General features: G+C 45.3%; 1 protein-coding gene and 1 long non-coding RNA gene across 2 annotated transcripts; one reads left to right on the top strand and one right to left on the bottom strand.

Annotated features, from left to right (window-relative positions):
* Window positions 1–334: 334 nt before the first annotated feature.
* Window positions 335–9116, bottom strand: TMEM109 (transmembrane protein 109). Its single transcript, NM_001046470.1, has 4 exons — window positions 9067–9116; window positions 3370–3614; window positions 2361–2463; window positions 335–1938 (listed from the first exon to the last, which is right to left on the bottom strand). Exons 2-4 carry the CDS (start codon window positions 3604–3606, stop codon window positions 1547–1549), a joined length of 732 nt encoding a protein of 243 aa, NP_001039935.1. The 5' UTR covers window positions 3607–3614; window positions 9067–9116; the 3' UTR covers window positions 335–1546.
* Window positions 9117–9249: 133 nt separating this feature from the next.
* LOC100847182 (uncharacterized) lies at window positions 9250–19089 on the top strand. The gene is made up of 4 exons (XR_240657.3): window positions 9250–9362; window positions 11112–11157; window positions 11852–11907; window positions 18838–19089. It is a non-coding gene; the product is annotated as an uncharacterized lncRNA (long non-coding RNA).
* The last annotated feature ends 2347 nt before the right edge of the window (window positions 19090–21436 follow it).

Raw genomic sequence — 21436 nt, 5'->3', positions numbered from 1 at the left:
GAGAACCATGGTGGGGATGCAGGGAGGGCAAGCCAGTCTCTCTCTGGCTGGGGGCCAGGCTTTACCACTCCTGCACACAGGGATGGAAGCAGTCCCTTCCCTCCTCCCCTACAGGCACACTGCTCTCTCCAAGTTGGTCAGTCCCAGGAAGTTTGGGAATGGGGCATGCCCTCCTCATTCCTCAGCCCAGGAGGGAAGGGTCCCTGGTACCAGCTGTCTTTCTCACTCCCTTTCTCCCTATTTGGCACCTGCAGGGAGAAACTAAGCAGCTCCGCAGAAATGGGTTTAGCTGGAGAGGGAGCAATCAAGGCAAGCCAGACTTTTAGCAAATACATTTTATCCGGAAAGAGATAATAAAATAGCGTGCACTTTATTTAAAACCAACCAAGCGCCGATAAAAATATATATATATATATCACTGCAGCTGTGATTCCTTTCAACCTCAACAGTAAGAACTGGGCATTTCTTCACTCTTCACATCGTGTGCAGGGCCTGGCAGAGGAAGCCACCCACCTCCACCAGAGCCTTGGAGGAAGAAATGAGTGGCCCCCACAGTGGGGCCATCTCAGCTGCAGGGCATGAGAAGGGGCCGTGTGGTGCATCTCTGTTGTCTGTGCTGTGCTCCTCCTGGGCCGCTGATCAGCGACTCCTCAGTGGCAGTGACGGAGAGAGAGATGGAGAACCGCCTGGAGCTGTGCAGACAGGAAGATGAGTCCTCTTTCCTCCTTCGGGGTCTCTGAAACCCCCACGGGGGATCCCATCGCAGGGTCCTACTTGCAGGCACAAGCCTGCAAAGCAGTCATCTTTTGCTCTGGCTGAAGGGGAATCAAGAATCCGAGAGGAACCACTTTCCTCTTGACACAAAGCAGCCACAGGGCAGTTTCTTACATACAGTATGGCAGCAGCGGGCAAACGGAGGACCCCGCTGGCTCGGATTAAGGCACTTGTAACAGACTCAAGGTACGTTCCAGCCCCGGCCCCAGGTGGGAACTTCCTCACTTCTGTTTGCCCTCAGGCCCCATAGGCCCTGCCTCTCCCCACCACCGGGCAATGAAAGGGACAGGAGCACGCCTTGAGGGACCGGGGTTTGGTTGGAGTACAGGGCTGGGAGGAGAAGACAAACAAGGATGGAAGGAGGGGACTTGGCAAAGGGGGAGGTAGAGAAGGACAGGAGGGAAAGAGCACTGGAGGAAGGCAAGTCGTGGCTGAGTCATGGAGGCCACTGGCAGTGATCGGGGTGCTCGCTGAGAGCAGGTGCAGAAGCTGGCAGGAGCCCCCCGCCAACCACCTGCTCTGCTAAGACAGGCTGGGAGCAGAGAAAGAGTGGGGAGAACCAAGCCCAAACCAGAGAACCTCAGAGGACAGGGCCCCTGAGGACAAGTCGGGGCATGGTCTTCCTCTCTCGGCTAAGGGGTCTGCAGAGAGAAAGGTCTGAAAGATTCAGAGACAGGGCAAGAAAGAGGCAGGGGGCTGGAAGGAGGGTTGTGTGACCCAGAAGCAGCTGGGCTCTTTGGTATGATGCAGGGGGTGGCGTCCGACGACCCTCTCACTCCTCCTCCACGTTCCGGGGCCCCTTGACCGCTCGCCTCTGCCGCCAGCGCAGCTCCTCCACCTGGCGTTCCAGACCCCGAACCTTGGCCTCCAGCTGGGCCCCCGAGGCGCGGGTGCCAGTGAGCCGGCTCAGCAGGGCGTAGAGGGTCAGCAAGGCCAGGAGAAGCAGCGCCCGGGTGGAGGGGTCGGGCACGGACCTCACCAGGGCCACAAAGGCAGCCAGGACGAGGGCAAGCTTCAGGCCCCACAGGATCCGCCCCAGCAAGGCCAAGACCAAGCCGAGGAGCACTGACAGCAGCCAATAGGCAACCAGGGCACCTGCTCCCCACAGCAGGAAGGTCTGGACTTGGCCGGGGCTGAGCTTCAGGCCCTGGGTGAGGTGATCTCCTGGAAGGAGAGAGAGTCATAGAATCAGCCACCCTGGCATGGTGAAGGGAGTGGGGGGAGCTGGCAAGGACCAATAAAAAGGGGAAGAGCCAAACCCCCTTAGCCAAGGAAAAATCCTTTCCCCTCAGGTCATGGAGCTTAAATCCCAGCATCGGGTCCAGCTGACTGAGGGCAGACTCCTTCCCTTGGCTGAGTCCATTGCATCTGTGAAATGGGAGTGAGCCACTGTGGGTGCTGGTTAGAAAAGACGCTACGGCTTAGTGTGATGCCACAGTTAGTAGCCTGCTCTTAGGTTGCCTCTGGAGAGACCTGGGAGGAGTTAAACAGCTAGGGAAAAGTCTAGACTTTGAAAAGATAAACTCTCACAAACAGGAAGTGACACGTTAATCTCCAGCTGACCTAACCAGTTCTCTGCCACTCACCTTCTAGCCCCAAGGCGTTCAGCAACTGAGCAGCGATCCCAGACAGTGCGAAGAAGGCCACAGAAATGGCTGACGAGATGGCCCACATTATCTGCGCCAAGGTCTGTGGGAAGAGGAGGGCACAAGATGAGTCCATAATTAATGATGTTCTTCCTCTCTGAGCCTCACCACCACCAGCCAGGAACGCCTCCACCTGCTTCTCGTCCTGGCTGAGGGGTCCCTTCCACAGCCACCTTCCAGTGCATGGGGACAGGCCATTTCTCCTTCCTGAGCTGGAACCCATGACACTGGGGCCCTAATTCAACTGATGTGCTCAAATACTTTGGTGGTGGTAGTGGGTGAATGTGGATGTGTGGGAGAATCATCAAATCCCTGAAGCAGTCACCCTGTAAAATTTGGTGGGGGGTCCTCCTAGCCTCCCAAGGATTGAAGGTCTGGGAAGCAGCATCCCTGACGGGCTAGGCTGTTTCAGTGACAATGAAGTCAATCGGCTCTTCTGTATTATGGATCTTATAAATGGTAAGATCTTTGTTTCAGGTATTCAATAAGACCTATCAAAAGTATATGGCAACATGCTTGGGATGCCACTGGGTAGAAGAGACAGCCCTGCCTTAAGGCCCTGAGTCATCCCCACTCCCGCCTCTCCAGGTAAAAGTATGGACTCAGGTCTTGATATTTGGCCAATTTAAGACTTAAGGTCAGATTTAGACCAAAGTCAGACACATCGTCACCAGTGACATAGGTTTACAAAGATGGCTCATTTCCCAGTCTTTCTGGCAAGAAAAGGCAGGGATAAGGGAAAGATGGGGGTGGAGCTAAACGCTCTGGGGTAGGAATGAAACAAAGGGGGTGCAAGAGGCAGGGGCTGTCTGGCTTCATTCCGTGGAACTGGGGGGCTATCTGCCCCACGGATTATGATACAGAGGATGTGGAGTCAAGACAGGTGGCCGTGAACAACGGCTCCTCTGTCCTTAACATGTGTGGTCACAGCAGGGAACACTCTCTTTACCTCGGAAACCAGGTGCATGGTTTCTGCCCCAATCCAGGTATCCAAGGTTCCCCGCACAGAGCTACCGATCTGGCTCAAGAGATCAACTGGGGCCTCCCTCTTCTGCTGGCCCGGCGTCACAAAGTCTCGATGTGACTGGGAAGACGCTGAGTGCAGGAGCAGGAGGGCCATGAGCACCATCAGGACAACTTTGAACAGATACTTGCCCCATGGCGAACCGCTGCCTAAGCCTGCCATGGCTGGATCTGTCAGGGTTGAGAAGCATGGTATGAGTGAGGGCCCGAACTGGCAGAGAAACCCACTGTCCTGAGTGCGACTTGCCCCAGCACCCTCCTCCACCCCTCCCTGTTAGTTGAAACGCAGAACTGAGACTTTCAGCCTCAGCTGGGTACAACCATCTGATTCACAGGTTCCTCTTTCAAGTTCTTTACTGTTTGCATATTAATAAACCAGTAAGTATACGTCAGCGCCTTAAGGTGGATGAGAAGATCTCTCTGAGGCTTACTCCAGTTCTAAAAACCTGAAGGCCTGCCTTTGTGTATTAGGTGCTTTGGGCATTAAAGAAAAAAAAAAAAATATATATATATATATATATATAAGACTATAAAGCTTTGTCCCCAAGGAAGTTATAATCTACTTTAGATAAAGCTAATACATATATTTTACAAACTTAAAAATTGCACTCAAATAGGATTACCACTGCGTAAAGATGTAAAGAAACATGCTTGGTTGGGTGCTCAAATACACAAGAACACACTGTACACAGGCCATCTGTTCTGCAGGAGTATCACGTGAGATGGTCCTTATCCTCCTCACCACTATGGGTAGAGAAGAGACTGAGACTTAGGACTTTGTCATCCACCCAAGGTCACTGGGGCTAAGGAGAAAGGCCAGGATTTGGACCTAAACTTCTGCTTCCAAATTATAGAAGTGAAGGTGGATCACAACTGTGGTTGCTCACTGGAAACATCTGGAAGCTTCACAAACTATTGATGCCTCTGCCCTAAAGACAGGAGGTTCTGATGTCACGGTGAGTATGGCCCCGGCTTAGACCTCCAAAAGCCCCCCAGAGGATTCCACTGTGCAAAGTCAAGATCCACTCACACTGAATGACCTCAACTCCCCAGCCCCCAACAGAGGCAAAGAGTTAAAGCACAACTTTTAAGGAACAATATTATTAATAATAAAAAGTTAACCATGGGCCACCTATCTCATTTAATCCTCACTACAACCCATTAGGTAGGTACTGTTCTTATCCCCCATTTAACTGATGAAGAAACTGAGGAAGGATAAGTAGTAAGTAGGTGAGCCAGAATTTGAATTCAGGTATACCTGACATCAGGCTTCCCTGGTGGCTCAGCGGGAAAGAATCTGCCTGCAGTGCAGGAGACAAGGAGACACCGATTTGATCCCTAGGTTGGGAAGATCCCCTGGAGGCGGGCATGTCAACTCACTCCAGTATTCTTTCCGGGAGAATCCCATGGACAGAGCAGCATGGCGGGCTACAGTCCGTGGGGTCACAAAGAGTTGGACACTGAAGCAACTCAGCATGCATGCACGTGACATCAGCACCCTCACATATACCACCGTGCTGTATCCTCTCCAACTCAAATCTCACAAGTGATTGGAAAGTCACCCAAGAGATTATTCATGAGCTAAAATAGACTTGGCATCTACCAGTCCACTCCATGAATTACTGGTGATAATTCAGTTAACTGCTTTGTGTCTTATGCTCTGATCTCCTCTGTAATGTGATGCTGTAGGCAAGTTAAGACCCAACAAGTATCAACTCATTGAAGTACCAGTGGATTTAGCCAAGAAAAACATTTTCAGTTCCAACTTCTATTTGCTACCGTGCTTGAGAAAAGTCAAACAGCACCGGCAAATTCCCTGTTCTCTTCCAGGCTCAGAAATGAACCTGCAGCTCCTGGGAGTGTCAGAGATTTAGACTTGAGGAGCAGAGGCTTAGCCAGGCCCCTGAGGCAGGAGCAGTCAGGTGTTTGAAGTTTTTGTAGCTACCAGGGCCCTCAGGTAGTCAGCCAGAAATCAAGGAGGAGAAGATATTCTCGTTTTTGTTTAGTGGGAAGGAGGGTCCAAGAACCAGTTATAAAAATATCACATTTGGGGCACTTTCTGGCACAGAACAGTTGCTCTAAATCCCTCCTGAGACCTGTAGGATCAGGCAGGCTGCAAAACAGACAGTTCAGAGGGAACAACCTCAGGTTGGGAAGTCTTCTACTCTTCTTCTGGCACAAATCAAGAACCAGATGGTTCCTGCCTGCCCGTGGTCAGAGATGAGGAAAGCACAGGTCAGTTCCTGGTCTATCTGGGTCATGACTGCACTGGGGACGTAACGAGCAGGGATGCTATCTTGGGTTGGATTCTATATCCAAGGACCTCCACCCAGAGGGATCCGATGACTTCTCCTATCTTGAAGGTCAAGGTGACGTGAATTGCTCCCCACCCCCACCCCCAAATGGAAGTCTCCTGCGTTCTGTGCCAGCCTCAACCTTCAGGCAGCCATTTGCTTCAGTCCAGGGGAGTTGTGTGTGCTCAATCGCTCAGTCGGGTCTGACTCTTTGCAACCTCATGGACTGTAGCCCGCCAGGCTCCTCTGTCCATGGGATTCTCCAGGCAAGAATACTGGATCGGGTTGCCATTTCCTCCTCCACAGGTTCTTCCTGACCCAGGGATCAGACCCGGAGCTCCTACATCTCCTGCATTGGCAGGTGTTTTCCTTACCACTGAGCCACCCGGAAATCTGAGGAAACTAGGGGGACCTTGAAATAAACTCTCCACAGTGAGGCTGGCATTGCCTGCCAGTCAACCTTCGGAAATGTACCAGCAACCAAATCTAACCCGATTCCGGAGTGAGCCCTTCGCAGATAAGAAAGCTACTCCCTTTCTTCAAAGGTTTCCCTGGTGGCTCAGATGGTAAAGAATCTGCGTGCAATGTAGGAGACCTGGGTTCGATCCCGGTTGGGAAGATTCCCCTGGAAAAGGGACTGGCTACCCACTCCAGTATTCTTGCCTGGAGAATCCCATGGACAGAGGAGTCTGGCAGGCTACAGTCCATAGGGTCACAAAGAGTTGGACACGACTAACACTTTTACTTTTCCCTTTCTCTTCAAATTGTTTTCTTTAACAGGATTCCTCCTCATTTCTCCTTCAGCAAGGGTCTAACCCATCGCCATGATACCTCCTCACTTCATCCCAACCAAATACTTTTGATAAAAAGAAGCCATGGGAGTCAGGGGCTGCAGCAGCCATGAGCTCTGAGAGGAAGGATGTCTTAAATGTCTCAGCAAATAGCAGGCACTCAACAACAACAAATTGTGTGCGTGTGTGTGTGTGTGTGTTGCTTGATAATTTACAAAGTGCTTGTTCTTTCACCATCACATTTAAGTCCACAACAATCTTATAAGATACTGTTATTTCTCCACATTTACTCAGAAAACTATGGCTTAGAGAGATCAAGTGTTGTTCAAGTTCACACAGCAGGACGGGGACCTAACTCCAGAACCCAGGGTCTAAACCTTGCCCTTTTGCTCCTTCCACATCCCACCCACCCTGCCTCATTAAGACATGGTTGCTGCCCTCAAGGAGCTTAAGGTTCTGCCCCAAATCAACCACCTCACAGACAGAGGGCACCCAGATTCCCACAAGGAGACCACCCACCAGATGATGACCCACCTGCTGGACTCACAGGTCATGGTTCTGCAGCAAAAAGCTGGGACTAGACCTGCCACTTTTGTTTAGGCGGCAGCAATATGGCTTGGGCAGGGACAGGCTGAACTGGGGAAACTGCTTCATTTAACTGTGGTAGTGAGAAGGAAATGGCAACCACCTCCAGTGTTCTTGCCTGGAGAATCCCAGGGACGGGGGAGCCTGGTGGGCTGCCGTCTATGGGGTCGCACAGAGTCGGACACGACTGAAGCGACTTAGCAGCAGCAGGAGCAGTGAGAAGACACTATATGTTTAGCTGTGGTTTGCTAAGAGGGTAGGGTAGGGTGGTCCCCAGGCTCCCTGCCAAGGCTCCTTCCTCCTGTCGCTTCCTCGCTTCCTCTCGCACTATAAATCACAACACAGCAGGAGGGGCAGCTGATTTTGTGCCTTCTGCCGGTCCTGATTTCCCCATCACTGTAGAAACTGCCCCCATGGAGAAGCAGTTCTCAATTGTGGTTGCCATGAAAAGGGCTTGAGCCTCCTCAATCTGGAGTGTCTGTCCCACCTGCACCCTCCAGCCCCCAGGGCTTCTTTACTCGGACTCTCCCCAGAGTCAGGTTCAGGCTTTTGTTTTCAGAGCTCCTTGGGGATTTCTGATGCATAACAGGACAACTGCCACAAATGATCAGCAGCACAGGGGAAAGTCTACTGTTCGGGCAAAGCCGCCCAAATTCAGCAGTGTACAAAGCACTCTAGACTTTCCTGTCCCAGGTTCAGTTCTGCCACACACTAGAAGCCACTACTGAACTCCCCTGGCAGTCTAGTGGTTAACACTCCATGCTTCCAGTGGAGGGGGTGTGGGCTCAATCCCTGACCAGGGAACTAAGATCCCACATGCACTGCCGCGCGGCCAAAAAAAATAAAATTTAGAAGCCACTACCTTCTACCTTATTACTTAACTGTCTGAGTTTCAGTCTCCTCAAATCTAAAATGGGATCAAATGAGGTTAAGAGTTAATGCAAGTAGTTAACATGTTTCTACAAGAACTTTGTAAACTATAAACATCTATAGGAAAGTTGTAGCCCACAAATTGCCAATATACCACTCATTGCACTGTAGCATAATTTAGCAGTTTTTATGCCTGCCTTCCCCAAAAGACTTTGAGCACCTCCCCTTCACACTTGATAGCTAACCTTCCTTGGAATTCCCAGTGCCTAGCACAGAACAATGACTAATAAATGCTTGTTAAATGAGTGTCAAGAAGCCCAAGAAGCGGTGAGAATGACAACGGAGAGCCATGGAGAGGTACGGAGAGGACTATTTTAAAGTTGATCCAAATATGCAGCGGCCACTCGAAAAGCACAGCTGCGTGGAAAAGAAGCTCCTAAACCGGGTGAAGCTGCTACTCGGGAGTATGAAGTCAGCGTCCCGGCAGGTGGGGGCAGCCCCCGCTAAACCCCTAACAGCTGCTGCCCAGCAACTGTTTGGGGGCAGGGCGACGAGCAAAGGGGCAGCTTCCCATGCGCACGGCGCTTTCCCCAGGGCCCGGCCTTCCCGAGACAGGGTGTCAGTGGCATGCTTGTGCTATTTCGAACAGCGTGTCCCTTGCCAAGGCTGCTGAGTGACGTCGCCGGCAAGGGACGCGGCGCGGCCCAGGGGTTCGGGGTACCCCCAAACGGCTCGGAGCGAAGCCGCGGGAGGCCGAGTCGTAGGCGGGAGTTGGGGTCGAGGGGCTCAGCGCTGGCCTGGTCCCGCAAACCTGACAGCCGCGTGTCCTCGACCGGACCTTGGAGCAGCACCGCGAACTCTTCTCCCCGGAAACGCGCACCTCCCCTGTTACTTAGTAACGACGCCCCCTGTTGCATAGCAACGAGGATCCGGGTCCACTGTTAAGACTGCCCGCCGCGCGACTTCGGACCCCTCCCCACAGGCGCTCGTCAGGCCTCGCGGCCGCCGGACTCACACCTGCAGCGGCCGCCGCCACCCAGTCCCGCGTGCAGCCCCTGAGTCCCGGTCTCAGCCTGCACTCACCGGGCTCTGGCCACCGCTGCTCTTCACGTGCGACTTCACTAAAACGCGGCACTACACCCGCGCCTCAACTCTGGGGCGTTGGTTTATCGTCTGCGCACGCGCAAGGCGGGACGTGCCCGGACCTGCGGGCCGCCCAAAAAGCCCAAAGTCCGGTGCCGGTCAGCGCATGCGCTCTACTCTCCGCTTGCGTATTTATCCCAGGCATTCCCACCGGGAGAATAATGGAGTCGGAAGTTCGAGCTGGAAACGGAAGTCTCTGGCAGGAAAGGGGAAAGTGACTATATCTGGACTATAGAGTGGGTAAACTTCATTTTTTAATTTGGAATGGAAGCTTATCTGCCTCTTAAAAAAACAAAAACAAAAACCCCTTGGCATTTCGGGCATTGTAGTTCTCCAGCTATGTGAGGCCTCCTGAGGCATTGTGGGAAATGTAGTTCTAAGAAAGAGGAGCCTGAGCGCACCTGGTCTTTTGAGAAAATTTTTCGCGCTTAAAAGACACAAAGGGGAAAGGGTGTTAGAGGAGCAGTAAGAGGCGCTCAACCGGGAAAATGCATCCTTTCCCTCTGAGATCATTTCCACTCCTTAACTCTGCAGATGGTTCCTAAATGTTCTCTCAGTTTTAGAGAGGGAAGGGCACTAACTTCCAGACCCATTTCAGTCAAAAAGGCAGCATTGTGAGGGAGAACGCCGCGGGATTTGGAATGAAGAGGTCTTTTGCCTGCTCTGTTATTCTGGCAGGTCACTTCATCTCTCTGGATGTCCTTATTTCAACTTTACTATTGTTTGAAAGAAAACTGTAGGCTTGAAATGGAGTCACTTATTGTAAGGACAAGTCCCTAATCCGGGAATTAATACCTGTCGTAGCTTAAATTTCAACGTCATTCAGAAATGTAGTCTTAACAAGTTAGGAATTTTTTGGTCAGCACCAATGAGGCCATCTGTCACACGGGGTCTCTGTTGTCCCCAAAGGAAACTGAAATAATCTGCCATATAGATCCCTTCCATTCCCCATAAAATATGTTACCTATGGCTGCAATGCGGGAGAACTGGGTTCGATCCCTGGGTTGGGAAGATCCCCCAGAGAATGGAAAGGCTACCCACTGTAGTACTCTGGCCTGGAAAATTCCATGGACTGTATAGTCCATGGGGATAGCAAAGAGTTGGACAGGACTACACGACTTTCCACTTTCATTTTCATGCCTAAAGTAATCTTTTCTTCTGTTTATGGATTTCATGTCCTGCGTTTGAAAACCTTTCCTTTACTATAGCTCTTTGGAGATATGGGATGCTGCCTAATTTATGAATCTTCTATAACTAATTAGATATTTGAAATGTATTTGGCTGAATTTTGTTTTTTAATTCTATAAAGTACTAAAAGTGTTCCAGTGAGAAAAAGGAAAAAGTTTTCTTTTTTTCTCTTGCCCTTTTCTGAGCACTTTTTTTACTTTGAATGTTCCTGTCTGTAGTCAGTGCATGCATGCAATGCAAAATTCGTTCAGTCCTTTTGGTTGGAACTCTTTGCGACCCTGTGGGTCATAGCCCTATGGGCTCCTCTGTCCATGGGATTTTCCAGGCAAGAATCCTGGAGTGGATTGCAATTTTCTCCTCCAGGGGAACTTCCTGACCCAGGGATAAAACCTGGGTCTCCTGCATGGCAGCCAGATTCTTTACCAACTGAGTCACCAGGGGAAGGCTCCAGGAAAGACAATGGACCCAACTAACAGGCTGCTTGACTCCAGTCTATATCTGTTTTTGAAACAGCGCAAGAGGAAAAAGAATATAAGATCCTTACACCTTTGTTCTTTGTCACTGACCCTTGACTCTGTGCCCTCACCTATATAATCCTCTGATTTCTGGAGGAAGGGAAGCCCAGTGCCTGAGGCAGGAGCCTGCTGTGTCTCCCTTCCTCCACCTGAGGATTGAAGCCACCTTTCTATTTCTTCCAAACCTTGTCTCCATATTTTATTTGGCTTCAGTGGGCAGAGAAAGCCAAGATTTTTGGACTACATCAGAAGATCTTAACATACATCTTCACTTCTTAGCAGGTATGGAGATTCAAGGAAATAAGTGGAGTGAACTTTTTCTGATTAAGTAAGTGGAGTTTTTTGTTTTTTAAATTTAAGTTGCTGTCCAAATGCTTTTATGTAGGTAAGTTCCCCTTTGATGTTCCTGAAACAGTTCTGAAACTCAACACTCTAAAACAAAAATCTATTTTTCCCCTCTCTGGGAGAAGGCAATGGCCTCCCACTCCAGTACTCTTGCCTGGAAAAATCCCATGGTTGGAGGAACCTGGTAGGCTGCAGTCCATGGGGTCACTGAGGGTCAGACACGACTGAGCGACTTCACTTTCACTTTTCACTTTCATGCATTGGAGAAGGAAATGGCAACCCACTCCAGTGGTCTTGCCTGGAGAATCCCAGGGATGGGGGAGCCTCGTGGGCTGCTGTCTATGGGGTCGCACAGAGTCAGACACGACTGAAGTGACTTAGCAGCAGCTTCCATAGCTCTGAGAAACTACTCCCAAGAGGTAGGGGAGAGGCCAGTATATCTGTAACTTTGGTAAGTGGTGTGTGCAATCCAGCATACATCTTGGAAGAAGGTTACTGCTAGTCGAGAGGAACAGGTATCTCAGTTCATTATTTTAATGCTTTTCTAAGTATGGGAAAATGCAAGAATTGGGGTTCACAAAAATGTTCCTATCATATCTAGCTATCTAAGGGTCTGTTTTGCCTGTTTTCTCAAAGCACAGTGGTTCACCCTGTTCTTCATCCTGAATTTCTTTCAGGGTGTATTGTAGGTCAGTGCTGAGGACTTACTCTAGAAGATTTGTGAAACTGGATGGTGAGTGACATTCCTTGTTTTACAGTGCCACCTTGTGGTCCTAAATTTAACCAAGGTTTGGGAGGTATTTCATAACCAAATTGTCCCATGGTGCCAGGAAGGCTTATTCCTAGGTCAGGAGAGGATTCCCTTGATATGCCACTCAGTGCATTATTAATGTCCCTGTTAATAGTAGCGTAAAAGTATCTGAACCACTTGTCTCACTAGTCTGCTATGTTTCAGGAAATGATTCCCTTTTGTTGCCTCTTCCCATGTCTGCTGCTGCTGCTGCTAAGTCGCTTCAGTCGTGTCTGACTCTGTGCGACCCCATAGACAGCAGCCCATCAGGCTCCCCCGTCCCTGGGATTTTCCAGGCAAGAACACTGGAGTGGGTTGCCATTTCCGTTACACTATTGTTCACTGGCTAAGTGGTGTCTGATTCTTTGTGACCCCATGAACTGCAGCATGCCAGGCTTCTCTGTCCAGAGTTACATTATTACAATTATTTTAATTTTATATAGAACTATATATTTGGCCGGGGCTTCCCTGGTGGTTCAGTGGGAAATAATCTGCCTGCCAATGCAAGTGACTCAGGAGAGCCAGGTTCAATTCCTGGGTTGGGAATATCTCCTGGAGAAGGAAATGGCAACCCTCTCCAATATTCTTGCCTGGAGAATTCCATGGACAGAGGAGCCTGGCACACTGAGTCTATGGAGTCGAAAGGAGTCAGACACAACTTAGGGACTAAACAGCTGTATATTTGGTTGACTGTTTCAAGCTGCTTGGTCATCAAAATATTTGTCAGAATCTCAGTAGCACTTTGGGTAATGTGAAAAACAACAATCTTGTAGAGTAAGCAGAATACAGGTAGTACAGTTAGTAGTAAGGATTTTTTTAATTTATTTATTTGCCTGCACCGAGTCTTAGTTGTGGAGTGAGGGATCTTTAGTTTCGGCATACAAATTCTTAGTTGCAGCATGTGGGGTCTAGGTCCCCAACCAGAAACAGAACCCTGGCCCTCTGCATTGAAAGTGTGGAGTCTTAGCTACTGGACCATCAGGGAAGTCCCTTAAGTTAGCATTTAAACCAAGAACCTACATTGGATGTGAGCCCTGGTCACCTGACCCATCTGTTCCATACCAATTGCTATCTTTAAAGGTAATGATAAGTTGACGTTGTTCATAAGGCACTCTGCCCAATTTCCTAATGTTGTTAAGCTCCTTATCTCTAGTATAATTTAATTGTTCCCACCATAAGGAAGCCTTTAAATTTAAATGACTATAGCCTGGTATTAACAATATAAATCCATCCCATAATTGAGGGATGGTCTCTCCCAGTAAGCAGGAGGTTATGATTTTTGACTAACATTTAGCTCATTGTTCTGATTGAGCTTGAGTGATTAACTTTTAAAGAAAAATTGTATTTATGGCCAGGGGCAGAGCTGGTATGATTGATTAGCCAAGTGAGGGAGTCCCATCTAGTAATATCAATAAGGACTTGAAAGAACTATATAACTTTTTTCTTCTAGAATAAATTTCCTAAGGGCCATCCAAGCAAGCCTTGGAGTGGAAAAAATTCACCAAGGTAAACCAAAAGTACTGAACATGGGTAATTGACCATAAATACAACAATTGGATTGATTTTTAAACTCTGCATAGGATTTGTGTATCCATGACAGAAACCAAGAAAACACTATAAATGATCACACAGGTCAGGCCCAGCATCTTGGAATAGCTGTTCACTTCTCATGTCATCTTCTTCTCATCCTGGTGTGGGTATTCTTTTAAGGTGATATTGAGGTCAGCAGTCCTATCTTTAGACCAGTCTGGAACAGGGGCCCTTTTTAAAGTGGGAGGAATGAATGCAGGAGTTAATTCTCTTTGGTTTCACTGCACATGAGCTAGTTAAGAATATGATAAAAATCCTTTCATCTAGGTTTGGAGACAGTTCTTTAAATGATGTCTTTTCCAGTTTGAAATCTCCTTGTTTCAGGTCATGGCACATCTGATCTTCATCCAAAGATAGATTACTAGGGTAAACATCAGAATCAATTTTAGACTGTCCTTTGAATAGTTCATTAAACCTTACAATAATGCAAATTGGTAAAAAGGAGTCATCTGGGAAGTAAGTCTTAGGCAGTAAATACCAAAACTCAAAGACAACTAACAGCACTAGAACTTAATATCTACAAAGGTATATTACTGAAACATAATTTTTCTTTTGAAAACTATCCTTGTCGCTACAAAATATAGCCAGATTAAGACTAATTTGCTTGCAAAATGAGTCCAGTTTCAATAAACTTAACCTGATTATATATATAAGTATAATTGACCATATATGCTTAAAACTCAGAATTTTGGGGTTCCATCAAGATCATGGCAAATAGAAAGGGAAAAGTGGAAACAGTGACAGGTTTTATTTTGGGGGGCTCTAAAATCACTTCAGACAGTGACTGCAGCCATGAAATTAAAAGATGCTTTCTCCTTGGAAGAAAAGCTATGACCAACATAGACAGCATATTAAAAAGCAGAGACATCACTTTGCCAACAAAGGCCCATATAGTCAAAGCTATGGTTTTTCCAGTAGTCATGTACATATTTGAGAGTTGGACCACAAAGAAGGCTGAGTGCCAAAGAATTGATGCTTTTGAACTGTGGTGCTGGAGAAGACTCTTCAGAGTCCCTTGGACTGCAAGGAGGTCAAACCAGTCAGTCCTAAAGGAAATCAGTCCTGAATAGTCATTGGAAGGACTGATACTGAAGCTGAAACTCCAGTACTTTGACCACCAGATGCTAAGAGCTGACTCATTGGAAAAGACCCAGATACTGGGAAAAATTGAAGGCAAAAGGAGAAGCGGGTAGGAGACGATGAGATGGTTAAATAGCATCACGGACTCAGTGGACATGAGTTTGAGCAAACTCGAGGAGATAGTAAAGAACAGGGGAGCCTGGTGTGCCTCAGTCCATGGGGTCACAAAGAGTCAAACATGACTTAGCTACTGAACAACAACAAACGCTCTTTTAAATTGGTTTTGCTAGAACTTTTCATAAGGATTCTCAGGTTTGAACTATAAAAGGTTTCTCAAGGCCAGGAAAGTCATGCTAAGGACTGGCCATCAGATTCTGTTTGAGATACCTATAAATTTGGGTGAATAACTCTCTTCTTGAGGATCCAAAATGTCTTGAGGTTCTTGAACCTGCTGGGAAATGGCTTGAATTATTCACCTGATAAGGTTACAAGGTACCAGACTATTTTTTTCAAGAAGTTAATGGCTCCATAAAGTCAGTCTTAGTTCCTTAATGCTGTCTTGTCTTATCTGAGTCTATGCACATCTCTCAATTATAACATTCCAATCAAAGCCTTGAGAGTATAACCAATGTTTCCAATTGTGTGCTGTTGTAAGGAGAATAGGTTCTTACTGAATTTATGCAAATAACAGTATTGCCATGAAAATAAGAATACTCACTAAGAGTTTCCAAATTCTGGAGGGATCAAGTAGAGAGAAAAGATAAATGTTTCAGTTCTGCTTACAAAGATATAATTCATCAGATTGCTGTAAATCACAGTTAGCTTAAGGGGAAAGGTTTCTTTACATCTGGAAAGCAAAGATTAAAATTCAGTAATATTTCAGACAAAAAGCCACACTTGTTAATCTTGATACTTCATAGGTTTGATGCCATCAAGTTTTCCATTAGAATTCTTTTAATTTTTTACCCAGTTCAGCAATATAATCTAAACATTTTCAGAGACCTGTACTTATCAGAAAGCCCTTTCTATGAGTCTTCTTGAAAATGAAGCATTTTTATGAAGCATCAGAGCAAAATAATAATTGTCTATAAATGACAAAAGATTTTAAAGGGCATGGCTAAAGACCTGATTACAATGTAGTTGTCAAAAAAATTTAGTTATTTTTGTGACATAGAATATTAATAACTAGAATTATGACTGATAACATTTTATCAGGACACAGTCAGATTTTAGGCATTTCATATAATTTCCAGAACATTTATGTTAATAACAATTACCCATAGTGGAGAAGGAAATGGCAGTGCACTCCAGTATTCTTGCCTGAAGAATTCCGTGGACAGAGGAGCCTGGCAGGCTACATACAGTCCATGGGGTCCCAAAGAGTCAGACATGACTGAGCAACTAACACAACATACACTATAACCTAAGAAAGTTGACAGTGCTTCCCCTGTAATTTAATATACCAAATAAGCATAATTAACTTATCATCTTCCTTTGAGATGTTTTGGTATCCTCTGAAGTATCCCCAGGTTAGCTAGAGGTCAAAAGAACTTCATTTTAAAATTGGTTTGAGGAAGCTTGTCAAAGATATCAAAAATTTTAGAGACTTCCCTGGTGGTTCAGTGGTTAGGAATCCACATCTCAATTTGGGGGACATGGGTTCAGTCCCATGTCAGTTCCACATGCCGAGGGGCAACTAAGCCCATGTGACACAACTACTGAAACCCATGCACCTGGAGCCCACGTTCCACAATAAGAGAAGCTGCCACAATGAGAGGCCTGGGCACCGCAACCAGAGTGTGGCTGCTACTCACCGCAGCGAGAGAAAGTCCACAGGGAGTAGTGAGGACTCAGTGCAGCCAAAAAATAAATAAGTAAATAAATAAGTAATTTTTTAAAAAGGAAAAAAAATTAAACACTTGGTCAAATAGGATCATAGGTCACTATGAAACAATATTTATTTGACTAAGTGACAATTGTTCAGTCTCGCTAAGTCACATTCAACTCTGCGACCCCATGGACTGCAGCATGCCAGCCTTCCCGGTCCTTCACTATCTCCCAGAGCTTGCTCCAACTCATGTCCATTGAGTCAGTGATGCCATCCAACCATTTTCATCCTCTGTCACTCCCTTCTCCTCCTGCCCTCAATCAAGTGACAAAAGAATATTTCAGAGGCAAATACAAAAGTTTACAACAGGTTGTTTAAAAGGTAAAGAAACTTGACAATCTGCCATCAAAAGCAGATCAGTATTCCAAGAAAACTTTGTCCCTCTTAACAGAGAGAGAAAAACAAATTCTAATTTTGTACCAGCATATTTTTAATAGTAAAACTCAACCAATTAAGTTAATTCTGATCTTAGCCAGTCCTGCTCAAATACAAAACCCTTTTCCTAGAATTTCTTTTCCATAACCTTCTGTAACTTTCTTGTTTTACCTTCAGATTTTGTCCTGTGCTGTCCCTTTTCTCTCTCTGTCTTTAATCTTTTTTAGGACAAAATTATTTCCTTTTCCCTTAACAAAATTCACTTCCTTTCTTTATACTTTATTTTTCCTTTGCATACAAATATATATTTTCCTTATTAATTTTTAAAAGTTTGAGTTATATGTTTTAATTATAATTTTAAACCATTAAAACCTTAATTTCTATTAAAAGTTAAGAAGTAAGCAATTATGAACTAAACTAGCATTCTGTAGAATGACAAACTTATTAGCTATAATTTCTAAAATCATGTACTTTCTTATAGAAAATGTCTCATATTAACTAATAGTCCTAAATATCATTAGTTTCTCTGTAAAAGAATCTTTATATTAATTTGAAGTATATTATTTTATTTGTAAATGACCTGCTGCTGCTAAGTTGCTTCAGTCGTGTCCGACTCTGTGCGACCCCATAGACGGCAGCCCACCAGGCTCCGTTGTCCCTGGGATTCTCCAGGCAAAAGCACTGGAGTGGGTTGCCATTTCCTTCTCCAATGCATGAAAGTGAAAAGTGAAAGTGAAGTCGCTCTGTCGTGTCCGACTCTTAGCGACCCCATGGACTGCAGCCTACCAGGCTCCTCCGTCCATGGGATTTTCCAGGCAAGAGTACTGGAGCAGGGTGCCATTGCCTTCTCCAGTAAATGACCTAGATATTCAACAAACTTCTATCATTTAACTTAACTTAGCGAAACTCCAAAGTTTCAAATTACCAAAAGTCTGCAGAAACTATTTTTAAGTAAACATACTGTAAAACATAATTATTCCTAGCTCAGTCAGTAAAGAATCTGCCTGCAATACAGGAGACCCGGGTTCAATTCCTGGGTCGAGAAGATCCCCTGGAGAAGGAAATGGCAACCCACTCCAATGTTATTGCCCAGAGAATCCCATGGACAGAGGAGCCTGGCAGGCTACAGTCCATGGGGTCGCAAGAATCCGACACGACTTAGCAACTAAAGAGAGAGAATCTCTTCTCTGACTGCTAGCCTTGTTCCTCTCCTTCAGTGGCAGTTCCTCTTTCCGTATTCAAACGTGATCATTCTTCAAATTTAGTGCTTGGTCTTGTTTGTTCATTCCTAAAGAGTTTACCTAAAAACTCTTATCTCATTTATACTTAATTTACTTGTAAAAATCTCACTATAGCAAGTTATTTTTCTTGCTGACAGATTTTGTAAGAGATAATCAGATCTTATTTAATTATCTGATTTTATTATATTATTTGATTCTCTGATTACAGAGAATCAGATCTCTTTTAACAACCCTACATACAATAAAAGGATTATGTCATCTCAATATTATTCAAATCAAAAGGCTTAAACTTGTTTACCACCAGATATTACTGTAATACTGAATATTTCCCAGATTCATGTGAACCTGAAATCCATTTGGGTTAGTTTCTTTTATATTTCTGAGCATTTATATACGTGCTCAATTTCATTTAAGCCAATTATATAGAGTTCCTTTACAAATTAATTTTGGCGTTACTACCCAGAGGTAGAAATATATCTATAACATATACACAGACATATAGACATACACAGCAAGATATCCCATAGCTTCACTGAAAAGCTTAGTCATTAAAAAATAAAATAAAAACTAAAAACTTAGTCATTAATCAGTTATGACAATATAAAACTCATTTGTTTGTAAGTAAGTGAACAGAATAAGTTAAATTTACTTGCTTGCGTTTAAAAAGGCCTCTTTTCTGTTTTTTCCCCTCTGTCTCAGAAATTGGAGGTGATGTATGTAAGAGTTCCTGAGAGTCGTGGTAGAACATCTTATATCTCAAGGCACAAGGAGAGAAATGCAAGCTCCTCCTAGAAGGACTTTTGTTCCCCTAGGTTCAGAATTTTGAAAAGATGTTTTATCAAAGCAATTTCTTTAACTATGCAAAAACCAGTTTTGGAATGTGAAACAACCCCATCTTGGCCATTTCAGGGTTTCCTTGAGTTCCCAATTAAATAAATACTTATGGAAGTATTTGTTGGCTCCTCTTTTCTTCTTTTTGGGAAACTCTATTCCCTGTTTCTCAGATGACCTTTATATCTACCACTGTGGGCAGGAATCCCTCAGAAGAAATGGAGTAGCCATTATGGTCAACAAGAGTTTGAAATGCAGTACTTGAATGCAATCTCAAAAATGACAGAATGATCTCTGTTCGTTTCCAAGGCAAACCATTCAATATCACAGTAATCCAAGTCTATGCCCCAACCAGTAACGCTGAAGAAGCTGAAGTTGAACGGTTCTATGAAGACCTACAAGACCTTTTAGAACTAACACCCAAAAAAGATGTCCTTTTCACTATAGGGGACTGGAATGCAAAAGTAGGAAGTCAAGAAACACCTGGAGTAACAGGCAAATTTGGCCTTGGAATACGGAATGAAGCAGGACAAAGACTAATAGACTTTTGCCAAGAAAATGCACTGGTCATAACAAACACTCTCTTCCAACAACATAAGAGAAGACTCTACACATGGACATCACCAGATGGTCAACACCAAAATCAGATGGATTATATTCTTTGCAGCCAAAGATGGAGAAGCTCTATATAGTCAACAAAAACAAGACCAGGAGCTGGCTGTGGCTCAGATCATGAACTCCTTATTGCCAAATTCAGACTTTAATTGAAGAAAGTAGGGAAAACCACTAGACCATTCAGGTATGACCTAAATCAGATCCCTTATGATTATACAGTGGAAGTGAGAAATAGATTTAAGGGACTAGATCTGATAGATAGAGTGCCTGATGAACTATGGAATGAGGTTTGTGACATTGTACAGGAGACAGGGATCAAGACCATCCCCAAGGAAAAGAAATGCAAAAAAGCAAAATGGCTGTCTGAGGAGGTCTTACAAATAGCTGTGAAAAGAAGACAAGCAAAAAGCAAAGGAGAAAAAGAATATAAGCCTCTGAATGCAGAGTTGCAAAGAATAGCAAGAAGAGATAAGAAAGCCTTCCTCAGTAATCAATGCAAAGAAATAGAGGAAAACAACAGAATGGGAAAGACCAGAGATCTCTTCAAGAAAATTAGAGATACCAAGGGAACATTTCATGCAAAGATGGGCTCGATAAAGGACAGAAATGATATGGACCTAACAGAAGCAGAAGATATTAAGAAGAGGTGGCAAGAATACACAGAAGAACTGTACAAAAAAGATCTTCACAACCCAGATAATCACGATGGTGTGATCACTGACCTAGAGCCAGACATCCTGGAATGTGAAGTCAAGTGGGCCTTAGAAAGCATCACTACGAACAAAGCTAGTGGAGGTGATGGAATTCCAGTTGAGCTATTTCAAATCCTGAAAGATGATGCCGTGAAAGTGCTGCATTCAATATGCCAGCAAATTTGGAAAACTCAGCAGTGGCCACAGGACTGGAAAAGGTCAGTTTTCATTCCAATCCCAAAGAAAGGCAATGCCAAAGAATGCTCAAACTACCGCACAATTGCACTCATCTCACAAGCTAGTAAAGTAATGCTCAAAATTGTCAAAGCCAGGCTTCAGCAATACATGAACCATGAACTTCCTGATGTTCAAGCTGGTTTTAGAAAAGGCAGAGGAACCAGAGATCAAATTGCCAACATCCACTGGATCATGGAAAAAGCAAGAGAGTTCCAGAAAAACATCTATTTCTGCTTTATTGACTATGCCAAAGCCTTTGACTGTGTGGATCACAATTAACTGTAGAAAATTCTGAAAGAGATGGGAATACCAGACCACCTGACCTGCCTCTTGAGAAATCTGTATGCAGGTCAGGAAGCAACAGTTAGAACTGGACATGGAACAACAGACTGGTTCCAAATAGGAAAAGGAGTACATCAAGGCTGTAGATTGTCACCCTGCTTATTTAACTTCTTTGCAGAATACATCAAGAGAAATGCTGGGCTGGAAGAAGCACAAGCTGGAATCAAGATTGCCAGGAGAAATATCACTAACCTCAGATATGCAGATGACACCACCCTTATGGCAGAAAGTGAAGAAGAACTAAAGAGTCTCTTGATGAAAGTGAAAGAAGACAGTGAAAAAGTTGGCTTAAAGCTCAACATTCAGAAAACGAAGATCATGGCCTCTGGCCCCATCACTTCATGGGAAATAGATGGGGAAACAGTGTCAGACTTTATTTTTTGGGGCTCCAAAATCACTGCAGATGGTGACTGCAGCCATGAAATTAAAAGACGCTTGCTCCTTGGAAGAAAAGCTATGACCAACCTAGACAGCATATTAAAAAGGAGAGACATTACTTTGCCAACAAAGGTCTATCTCGTCAAGGCTATGATTTTTCCAGTCATCATGTATGGATGTGAGAGTTGGACTGTGAAGAAGGC

Source organism: Bos taurus, chromosome 29, assembly GCF_002263795.3.
Source record: "Bos taurus isolate L1 Dominette 01449 registration number 42190680 breed Hereford chromosome 29, ARS-UCD2.0, whole genome shotgun sequence".
NCBI classification, from domain to species: domain Eukaryota; kingdom Metazoa; phylum Chordata; class Mammalia; order Artiodactyla; family Bovidae; genus Bos; species Bos taurus.
The sequence above is the reverse complement of the archived record's forward strand: the minus strand, read 5'-3'. Positions and strand labels throughout refer to the sequence as shown.

Excerpts from the sequence above, each read along its gene's own strand:
- TMEM109 (NM_001046470.1), bottom strand. The coding sequence starts at position 3,606 with ATGGCAGGCTTAGGCAGCGGTTCGCCATGGGGCAAGTATCTGTTCAAA. Across the intron at positions 2,464-3,369 it reads CCATGCACCTGGTTTCCGAG|ACCTTGGCGCAGATAATGTG; the intron begins GTAAAGAGAGTG and ends CTCTTCCCACAG. Across the intron at positions 1,939-2,360 it reads GAACGCCTTGGGGCTAGAAG|GAGATCACCTCACCCAGGGC; the intron begins GTGAGTGGCAGA and ends CTCTCCTTCCAG.